The sequence below is a fragment of the Setaria viridis genome, chromosome 5 (assembly GCF_005286985.2).
Source record: "Setaria viridis chromosome 5, Setaria_viridis_v4.0, whole genome shotgun sequence".
NCBI lineage: Eukaryota > Viridiplantae > Streptophyta > Magnoliopsida > Poales > Poaceae > Setaria > Setaria viridis.
Window position 1 is genome coordinate 6256834 of NC_048267.2, and position 11159 is coordinate 6267992.

The following is an 11159-nucleotide window of genomic DNA, read 5'->3' on the forward strand; positions in this document are numbered from 1 at the left end:
CCTACCTAACAACCCAATCTGTTAACAGCTTTGGTCAACGCTGGCGACTGACAGCTACCCCTCCCCTACCGGCCCAACAGCGTGGCCCATCTCCATTCATGGGCTCGATTTCTCCCCGTACTGGGCCTCCGGCCTAGCACGTACTACTTGCTTTATTCCTCTCTCTGTTTTTTTTGGTTTCCCAAACTTGGATGATCAAAGAAGTTACGCTTGTTCGCATATGTTCACACGCAATGCAAATGTTACGTAAGCCTGCGCTTTCAGCATAAATGCAGTGACATGTAAACCTTTGGTTTGTAACTTTTTCCCCTTTAAAAGAACACCAAAAAATGGAAAAGAATCGAGAAATCCAATAAGTAAAACCTAATTTCTAAAAATGAAGGTAGTGTGAAAATAAACTGTACGTGGCCACCGCTACTGCTGCTCCCTGAGCATCTGCATGGCCTTGCGGAGCACGGGCTCGAAGCGCTCGAGGTCCACCCGGATGTCCTGCCTGCCGAGGTAGTACTCGGCGACCTTCCCCCACCCGCTTCGGTGGATGGACTCCGGGTCCCTCACGGCGGGGTGGTCCCGCCCCAGCGTCTCCACCAGCGTGCTCTCCTCCACGCCGGCGGAGTAGGCGATGTACCTGAGCCCCATGTCCACGGCGGGGACACCGAAGTCCACCTCCCCGATGTGCTCCATCTTCCCGTACGGCACCACCTGGATGAACACGGCGCCCGTGGGGAGGAACACCGAGTTGGTCAGCCCGGCGCCGTGCACCCCGACCAGCGCGTCGACGGCGTTCACCTCCTTCGCGAACTCCCCCACGTCCACGTTGAACGGCGGGTCACCGATCACCACCTCGAACCCCACCCGCTCTGCCAGCGCCACCACCGCGTCCACGTTCATCAGCTTCCGCGGGTGCCGCCGCGAGATGATCATCATGCGCGGCCTCACCTTCTCGTTGTCCTCGCCGTCGGCGCCGGTGAGCTTCGCCGGCGCGTCGCGAGGGAGGGAGAAGGTCTCACGGAGGAACCTGGTGAACTCCGGCATGGAGTGGCCGAGCGGCTCCCGCGCCGGGTCGATGCTGAACTCCTTGTGCATGCGGATCCCCACCACGGCGCCCGGGAAGCACCGGACCTTGTCGTCCTTGTCCATGTCCACGATGTCGTACCGCGACAGCCGCTTCAGGATGGTCCGGTACTTGCCGGCGTACCACGGCTGGAAGTTCTCGACGACGAGCTGGACCTCGCCCTTGAACCGCACCGCCTGGAGGTAGAGCGGGATCAGCACGTCGCTGAAGTCGTGCCAGTAGTTGCCGGTGAGACCGCCCATGGCGAACACCATCGCCGGCACGGGCGACCGGACGTCGCAGGCCGGCGCGTCGGCGGCGGAGGCCATCTCCCGCACCGTCACCTCCTTGATCCCGGCCTGGTGCTTCCGGGAGTAGGGACGGATCAGCCACTCCTGCGGGTTCGGGTTGCCGCCGCTCTCGATGGACGGCGCGATCAGGATGGTGCCCGCCGAGCCCCGGATGCGCACGTCGCCGGTGACGTCGCAGACGTCCGACGCCCACGGGCCCTGGATGTCGCACGCCGGCTTCTTCGCCGGAGCGCCCTCCTCCCTCGTCGCGCCGTCGCCGCCGATACTACTCCGACCACCATCTGCATGGATGCATGAATGTGAATCACTACTGGTGGTACAACTTTTTTGGTAATGTTAATTTGGAAGCTTTCTGATGACGAAGAATCTGCACCCAACACGTCTCTGGACGGCCACTTTCCGTCGGAAAAAGTCGGAGTGACAAGAACAAGTTTGAGACTGATCGGAAAGCAAAGCGAGCCGAACAATCTTGTGTGTGTACTTTTCTCCAGCTTTATGAGAAGGTAAAGGAACAGGGATGCATTGGCAAGTACCTGCGACAGGCTTCTGGTCCTCCTCTGTTTTAGTGTGGGGCTCTTCGACGTCAACGGCTGGGGGCTTCTCTTCAGCTGCATGATGCTCTGCCTTGGGAGGCTTCTCCTCCGCTGCAAACTCTGCCTTGGGTGGCTTCTCCTCTGCTCATGGCAAGAGAAACAGAAATGAGAAAAAAAGATTGTTTTTTTGTTGAATTAAATTATTTTTAAGGGGGAATTGATTAATCGGTTGGAGGAAGGAGAAGGTTTAGGGGCACAGATTGATTGATTGACCTGTGACAGGGGGCTGCTGCCTCTTCTTTTCCTCGGCCGGGGTGATCAGCGACGGCGAGGGGTGCGCGTGTCCCGGCGATGACCTCCGGATAGCTGCGGATACGAGCTCAATTCTCGTCAGTTGAAAGAGTTCGGATACTAAGAGCCTGATGGATTCGGCTTGATGATGGTGAATCAACGCGCTAGTTATTTTTTTTTCAAAAAATAGAGGGAAGACCACCAGGGAAAAGCTTGCATGTTTTGGTTACTGTTTGATGAGAACCATGAACGATCATGAGTAAAAAGGATCCAAATGAACCATGTCATAATTGCAAAGTTCATCGACGGGTTCGGTCGACAAGAATCAATCGACGAACTAAATCTCCGCACAAGAATTCATTCAGAATTAAAAAAAGACAAAAGAGAGAACTAAACTACCGTGTTGAACTATTCTTGCTAACAAGCTGTAAGCACACGAAACCCATGTCACAGCAATCCAACGATCAAAGAACTGACTCACCGTTGGGCGCCGAGATGGCGAACTGCTCGGAGACGGTGAAGTAGGTGAGGAGCACGAGGAAGAATCCCAGCAAGAACCCAACGCCGAGGTACTTCTGCGCCGCACCCTTGACGCTTTTGATGAGCTTCCCCGGATCGCCGCCCATCTCTCTCGTCTCCGGCGCGTTCTCCCCTCTCAGCTCGCCGCCGGCTTCGTCCCTTGTGATAAATACCTGCCCCGCCGCGTGTGCAGGTATCTCCGGGACACACCAACTACGCTGACATGGGAGGAGGACCTGAACCTTCCGCGAACTCTTCAACGGACCAGTTCTTTGGGCGGACGCATGGTGTGCTTTATGGGCTATGGCTGCTACCCTGCCATGACGGGGGAGGGAGGACCTGGCCTCGTGATGGCTACGTCTATAAACTACACCTAGGCGTACAATTACGTGTGCTAATGAATCAGTAGTTAGCATAAAGCTTCCGGAATGAGCTTATTGTATTGGGGATTTGGAATTTGCCATGTTTTGACTAGTTTTGGAGCGGTTTGGCACGAGGGTTTTTAAATTGTTGCGCGAGCTGTGTGCGTATGATTGGGTGTGGGGGCAAGGTGTAGGGTAGGGAAAAAAAAGGTTTTTGTGTGTAGAGGCCTGGTTGATTGATCGATCATGGGTGTGGGTGGTAGATAGATGCTGGGAGGTCAAATGCGTGGAATATTTGATTGGAATGTGGATGTTTCAGTCGCGGAAGAGAAGTCATGAGCTGTCAGGATTCATGGTATGTCACCAAGGGGCCCAGCAGGCCAGCACCCCCTGCCGAGCCTGCAGCATGTACCATTGCCCAATCTTTGATTGTTTCTTTGGCTCCATCCATAGGTTCATTTGTTCATGTTTTGGCTGAGGTCAGCTTTTGTGTCCGTATGGATGGTAGGCCGTGCTAGGGCTTGTATTACTTGCAGGAGCATTTGGATTTTGTCAGTTTAGCCATACGATTTTTTTGTTTTTCCTTTGGAGAACAGTGTACAGCTTGGTTCTCAATCGCATTCTGATGGTCAGATAATTTTGTCGTCTGGAGAGAAAGCATCCAGCTGAAGGGGAGGACCTATACATTGCAGTTCCTTTCTCATGGTTTAAGGAGGGACCTGTTTTGTCTAGAGAACTGAAAGATACTTGTTTGTTGTTACATGTGCCACAGGGCAAGGGCATCGTCTTCAGCCCTGACTCCTGAGAGAGACGGTTGGGGACTCAGCTTGATGCATTCCTCTGCTCATGAATAGCGATCGCCTACGGCAAGACAGTTTATACGAACCCCATCCGATACCGGGAAAGATTCAGCCAATTTTCTTCAAAACATGAAGTTTCATGCATACATGTTTCATGTATTTCCAACCTCTGTTTTTTTTTGGCGAAGATATGTAATAAATTTCTCTTAGTAGGCTAGCCTGCTTCTTGATTACTCACCTCCTTGTTTCTAGTACTTGTACTATTTCGAGATTCCGTTCGTTGGTGGCATTTCCGAATCATGATTAATTTGGGAGTATGCACCCTCTATGGGCCTCATCTTCAGTTAGCAGTTAGCTCAGCTACCACAGCGAAACGATGTCACAATGTTCAATTTTTTTTTCTTATAAAAAAGGAAAAGTAATCACGGTATTTTTTTTTCGGCTATGCTAATTTGTACACAGATAACATGTTTGTTCATGGTTGCACTGATCATCATTCGGCAAGTACAGTATACTCTCTTCGTTCCAAATTGTAGGTTATTTTAACTTTTCTAGATTCATAAATATTATTATACATATAGAAAAGCTAAAACGATCTACGAACGAACGAGCACAGTGTCAGTGCGTCACAGACGGTACCCTCTAACCGATCATCAAAGATAACTGCTTGCTCTGAATAAACTGAAGATCGCAGATACTGTGTTTGGTGTGGCGAACAATCAAGGACGATTATGTCTAAAAAAGGTAAAAATCAAGGACGATTAGAAGGCGCGGCGATCGACTGATCATGATCAGGAATTCTGTGGATTCCCACTGCAGTGGAAACACGGTTGTAGGAGTACTCTAGTCTGAACTCTCAACGTGAACGACTCTCTGTACAGGGAACTGAACCTTTTTCTGCCAAGAGCATCGGACGGCCAGTGGTTGAGCGCGTGATCCGAGGGCGTCGCGTGGTGTGGTGGTTGCGCCGTTGGACTAACACGCATGCATACACACAGGCGGTGCTCTGGGGGCTAACTTAAAGCTAGTCGGCGGCTTCGGCATCGGCATCGGCCGTCGCCGTCCGCGGAATAGGAATCTGATTGCGTGTCCGTCTGTGGCTAGCAGCTACCAAGGCGGTCGGCGAGGAGACGTAAATGGGAAAGCGACGGCGTACTCCTGTTTGGATTGCGCAAAATATGTGAACCCGAAGTAATAGACCTTCCCAAACAGGGACGGATACACAGGGGCTGCTCACACCCCTATGGATATCTCTAAGGCCCCAACATTTTTTGGCCATAGATTGAGGAAAGGAAGAAGAAGAGAAAGAGGAGGAAGGAGAAGAAGAATAGGTAGATAAGCCCCTTTAGTGGCTGGTCTGCATCCGCCACTGCTCCCTTCAAATGAAACATATATTAAATGTTTTTTAAGAACATCATAATATACATGCAGAGATGCAGTTGTGTATGCGGTAGAGGAGAAAAGAGGCGATGTGGAATTGGGAACTGACCGACGTAGCATAACACAACGTGCGTTAATCCTCCTTGCTTGGGTCCAACCATTCGTTCTACGCATGGCATGCGTATCTCTCTAGTTGTATCGAGCTGGACGTGTGTTAGACGCGTTTATTATGCGCCGACAGATACACATCATCATCTGTTGTTAAAGAGATCGTTTTTTTTTCTTCCTTTTGAGAATTCTGAAGAGATCGGAGTTACAAATGGTGATGGGAATCACATGCATGTGGAGATCGCAGTTGGAGCTAACAGTCACGTCCTGTCATGTGCGCGGTGCCATATTGGTGCAGTTGGCAGTTGGAACCTGAAGGTGAAGGAAAGGGCAATTTGGAGGCAAAGTACACGTCCAGTCCCTGCACATGCTGCTCATGGGCACCTAATTCAGTTGGTGAGATCGAATAATGCAAACCATCAAGTAGTACAAGCCAGTAATCCATCTTCTGCTTGCAACATGCATCATCATGACGATGCTGATGCTGCGTGTGTTTCGATTGGGTAGCCGGTTGCGCGCAGTGTGATACCGTCGTCGTCCGTGCCAGGGATTGCATGCCATCGCGGTCGTCAGTTGCTTGCATAGGTAACATGGCAATGTCTCTCGGTGATCTGATGATGCGAACAACAGTTGGATATATAGCATAGCACCATCCATGCAACCAAAACCAAGATCAGCTGCATCCATGCTCTCGGCGTTGTGCTCCATCTGAACTACTCGGCCATTCGATTGACCACCGCCCCACCACCAACAGAGAAAGTTAGCATTAGCTGCTAGCTGGTTGAATGTGAGTTTTAACCAATGTGTGCGTATCAATGTGGTAGCCAGGATTTAGTTTTGCATGGAAATAGATACAAATTAGCGATTTCTTAATGGTATGGTTAGTGTAATCCTAAAATCAGAGGAAATTATAGACAAAGAAAAGGGAGGTTCAAAGATCATCAATGTACATGAAAAAAAAAGATTATTCTAATACAAGGCCCGTTTAGCATCGTCAAGTAAAAAGGCCCACCACTCAGACAGATAGGCAAACAGCCTCATTCGCTTCATATTGGGCCACCAGTTTGCCTTCTAGGTAGGATGATAGCATAGTCCATCGACGATTTGATGACCATTGTACCAGGGACAACTTGAACAGCCTAGAATTTGAAACATTTTCTCTTTGGTCCTGACAATTCTAAAATCATAGGAAAAAAAATTTATCACATATTTTACCGAATTGGTTTGCCCCTGTGACCCTGTCATGTAATCATGGGATCATCATCGCTCGACAGGCATGCGTACGCCGAACTGGTTTGTCCCTGTCCAACTGCAACTCCAGCTTCAACTCTGCTGGGATTAGAGCAGCACGGCCGTGTCGACCACCCCATATATTGAACAATGAAATTAGGGGCATATACAATTTTTCCCTTACTTTGTAGCTGTAAGTAGTTAGACTGGGACAAAGTCTGACTAGTAATGTAAAATTGATACTATCTCCGGTCATTTTTACTTGACGTTTCCAATAAACGGTTGCAGGCCAAAATCACAGTGAAACGTCAGACTTAACTGACCGGAGGTAGTATATTTGTCAAGTGGCTGTGCATGTTAGTTTGCTCTGGTCGCTTTCGAATAAAAGACCAAGACCACCGGACTTTTTATGCAAGGCCGCATGCACGGTGCCAGTCAAAAGAAAATTGCTGGAACATGTGCTTGCTGCACTGCACCTGAAAAGCGATGCTAGAACGAAGGGTGGCTAATTTTGTCATGTAATTGCACCTGTTTTATAGCATGTTCTGTAAGCAACCTATTCTGTCAGCAATATTGAGCTCTATGTACCTCCTTTGTTTGCATGAAACACACACAAAAAGAGTACAAATTTCCACATATATCCATACATGTTTAAGTGTTACACAAATAATACGAAATATAGTTAACATTAGTAAATTCAGATCTTGCACACATAAATAGACCACGACTGTTAATACAAATAATACTAAAAATGGATTCATGATTACCATTACCAAGTCTAGGTCTTACACAAATTGAACCATACTGCATCTTTTATTTCAGAAGCTATATCCATTCAACTTCTTTCCACCGCCGGTCTCGATCATTTCCGATTCTTGTACAGGCAGGCACAGACAAGAAAATACCCAAAATTGACCGTCGCAGCCACAACGACCCAGTAAACGTTGTCAAGCCTCCCCTGGTTTGCAACGCATATTCTGTCTAAGAGTGGCCGATTGTGGGCCGCCGTTAATACATTTGTAGGGGCGGCACCCGTTGCTTGTGGCCCCGAATCAGATTTCTTCAAAACAAGCCTTCTTCAGTCGCCAGTCGCCGCCACCCTGTCAATTCTGAAGCCGAACTTGAAGCACTGGACCACTCATTGTAAGACATGCACTGAGCAATACTGTTCTGTATGGTTCATCTTGTCCTCAAGAATCAAGATCAGGATGTCAAAATCAAAGGCTAGTAGTACAATCTATCAACAGTTAAGCCAAAGCTGTGAGAACTGAAGGCAAGCCGAACAAACACCAAACAAATCAAACAACTTCATTTGATGGCTGCTCTAGCAAATCGATCGATAAGCCAACAATACATCATCTACATACTCTAGACAACAAAAGAATGCGTCGCTCGAATTCTGTACCAAATCACTTCATCTACATACAGTATGTATTTTCCTGTTCGTGATCCCTGTTCTTTTTCTTTCTCCAACGGCGACACGCCGTCGCCGGACACGAACGTACGGTCCCCCGGGCAGCGGCCTTTTACCGCTGCTGCCGGAGGTGGTCGAGCGCCTGCGCGAGCGTGGGCGCGAACCGGCCGACGTCGATGCGCACGTCCTGCTTGCCGAGGTAGTACTCGGCGACCTTGTCCCACCCGCTCCGGTGCACGGCCTCGGGGTCCTTGATCACCGGGTGCTCCGGCCCCAGCATCTCCAGCAGCGAGCTCTCCTCCACGGCCACGCTGTACTCCAGGTACCTGAGCCCCATGTCCGCCACGGGCTCCCCGAAGTCCGCCCGCGCCATGCGCTCCAGCTTCCCGTACGGCACCACCTGGATCACCACGCCGCCGGGCGGCAGGAACACCGCGTTCGTCAGCCCGGCGCCGTGCACGCCCAGCAGCACGTCGTGCGAGTTCACCGCCCGCGCCGTCTCCCCCAGCGGCGCGTCCGCGCGCGGGCTCGCCACCGTCACCTCGAACCCCGCCGCCTCCGCCGCCTTCCTGATCCCCGGCACGTTCTCGAACCGCCGGTAGTGCGGGCGCTGGATCAGCATCAGCCGCGGCTTCCGGCCGGGCTCCCGTGCCAGGCTCACCGGCGCGGCCCGAGGGAGCGCGTAGGTCTCGCGCAGGAACGCGGTGAAGTCGCCCATGGTCAGGCGGTGACCACCCGGCGAGAGCTCCGGGACGATGCTGAGCTCCTTGTGGAGGCGCAGCCCGACGGTGAGGTGCCTGAAGCACCGGACCTGCGCGTCCCGGTCGAGGTCGACGGCGTCGTACCTCGAGAGGCGGCGCACGACGGCCTCGTACTTGCCGAGCCACCACGGCTGGATGTTGCTGACGAGGAACAGGACGTCCCCGCCGTACCGCCGTGACGCCGCGAACAGCGGCACCAGCACGTCGCTGAAGTCGTGCCAGTAGTTGCCCGTGAGCCCGCCGAGCGCGAACAGCACGGCCGGCATGTCGTGGGTCACCGCGCACGGCGGCGCCGCCGGGTCCTGCGGGGACTCGAGCTGCGCCACGGTGACCTTGTCGACGCCCGCCATGGTCCGGCGCGAGTACGGCCGGATCCTCCACTCCCGGCGCTCCGACGGGCTCGACGGGACGAAGGTCACTGACAGGGCGCTGCCGTTGGTGCGGACGTCGCCGTCGAGGTCGCAGGTCTCGGAGACGGGGCCGTCCGTGTTGCACACCACCTTGTCCCCGTCCGTCTCTGTTGCACGCCGAAAAAGGAGAATGAATTCGTGCGGGGCTCACATTCCAGAGAGCGTTACTAAAAAATTTCTCGAGATTCAAAAAATTCCATATTTGAATTGTGATTACTAATTTGCTCCAAAATATCGACAAAAAAGAAAATCAGAAACCGTGATGAAGAAAGCAACTAGCAGTAGCAGTAGGAAAACGATCGATCGCTTTGTTTTGGGAAGTTAATATTTGGACGTACCGAACGGTTTGGCGTCTGCGTCGTCTCTTTTCGGAGACTCCTGGGTTGGGACGGCACCCGACGTATCCTTCTTGTCGGGCTCCTCCGCCGCCGCCGCTTTCGGCTGCCATTCCTGATCCCTTTTCTTCTCGAGCCCTGCGTCCGGCAAAAGAACACACCCTCTTTCATTCACCCGTTCCACTCAGGGAAAAGGAAGTTTGGAGCCAATCCAAATGCAGAATCAATCACAAATTCTGTTTTCAAATTGTGTTGGCCTACTGGGCACGGAATTTCGCTCAAATTCAGTGCTGCCAGACATCGGAATCCAGAGGGACGGCTCACTTCGGTTCCACCATCCCCAGTTCCTCCTCCTTTCCAACGACGGATTTCAGACACCCAACCCCAAAAAACAGAGCACGCAAGGAGTAGGAGGAACGATCAAAGATGGAATGAAACGCTCACCTGCATCGCCGGCAGCTCCGATCACCTGCTTATCCACAACCCGTGATCCCTTCGTAGTGACAGCTGCAGATCATACGAGGAATAAACAAGAGCTGATCACAAATTACAATCGGTTCATGTCGGAAGGAAATCCATGGATGAAACAGCGATAGATGGCTGTGCAGGAAGAAGCTTTCATGAACCGGGAACGGAGAATTCTCTTACCGTTGGGGGCGGTGACGGCGAACTGCTGCGAGACGACGAGGTAGGTGAGGAGCACGAGGAGGAAGCCGGCGGCGAAGCCGGTGTTGAGGTGCCGCTGCGCCCAGCTCTTGATCCCCCTTCCGGGCTTCGCCTCGCCGCCCATCGCCTCTGCTCCTCCCTACCCGCGCTCTCACTGCTCACGAGTATGCCCCTGAATTATTCCTCTGAAACCGCTGTCTGAATCGTCCAAGGTCTTCGGCGAGCTCGAGAAAGAATCGCACGAGCTTTTCCTTTCCTCCTCCTCCTCCTCCTCGATCCCTTGCTTACATGGGAGGCGAGCGAGAGAGAGGGAAAGCGAGGCGTTGTGGTGTGCTAGTTGGCTTCGTCGTCAAAGCTGCTAGCTTTCGTGGCTTTTGTAGCTGGCTAGGCTGTGCGTGGGCGACATCAATCACCTTGCACTTTCTTGAATTATCTAGCACTACACGGGACCCCTTTCCGCGCTAATCTACACCCTCACCGAATAATCAAGCTGTTGGGGATCACGCTAATCTGGAGGAATAATCAGGTTTTTCCAAAACAAAAAAAAAGAGAGAAGTGGTTGACTGCTTCGAGTAGTGCCGCGTATTTAGGGTGTTGTGTTGTTGATCAGGTCTTGGTAATCTGGCAACACGCTGCACATCGTTTAGCTGATAGCCTCATAGAGAGGAAACAGCTGTGTGCATGCAACTTTCCTATGTTTTTCCCACATGTGATGGCAATCAAAATTTGCCCACACGCATACGCGCGTCGTCGTTAGGTTGGCGTAACATCGGCTTGGATCAGGTCTCAAGCGACCCTGCCTGCCATTTCCATTGGTTCGGCTTTGGTCGTGGACAAGGGAGTCGTGCACTCGTGCTTTCCCATTTCCAGCATATTGGAGCGCACCCATTGTGCTAGTTTTATCTTGCGCTATATTTTCTCCGTTCAGGACTTATATGTCGTTTTGGATGTTGATATGGTCTTCAGTACATGCCTTTAATTGCTA

The 11159-nt window shown here is 51.8% G+C and overlaps 2 protein-coding genes across 2 annotated transcripts; both read right to left on the bottom strand.

Moving 5' to 3' along the window:
* Positions 1–240: 240 nt before the first annotated feature.
* LOC117854845 (beta-1,2-xylosyltransferase XYXT1) lies at positions 241–3146 on the bottom strand. Its single transcript, XM_034737097.2, has 4 exons — positions 2671–3146; positions 2172–2264; positions 1899–2039; positions 241–1646 (listed from the first exon to the last, which is right to left on the bottom strand). The coding sequence occupies exons 1-4, from the start codon at positions 3122–3124 to the stop codon at positions 415–417; spliced, it is 1920 nt and encodes a 639-aa protein (XP_034592988.1). The 5' UTR covers positions 3125–3146; the 3' UTR covers positions 241–414.
* Positions 3147–7872: 4726 nt separating this feature from the next.
* Positions 7873–10689, bottom strand: LOC117855432 (beta-1,2-xylosyltransferase XYXT1). Its single transcript, XM_034737784.2, has 4 exons — positions 10157–10689; positions 9953–10015; positions 9512–9646; positions 7873–9280 (listed from the first exon to the last, which is right to left on the bottom strand). Exons 1-4 carry the CDS (start codon positions 10296–10298, stop codon positions 8115–8117), a joined length of 1506 nt encoding a protein of 501 aa, XP_034593675.1. The 5' UTR covers positions 10299–10689; the 3' UTR covers positions 7873–8114.
* Positions 10690–11159: the final 470 nt, after the last annotated feature.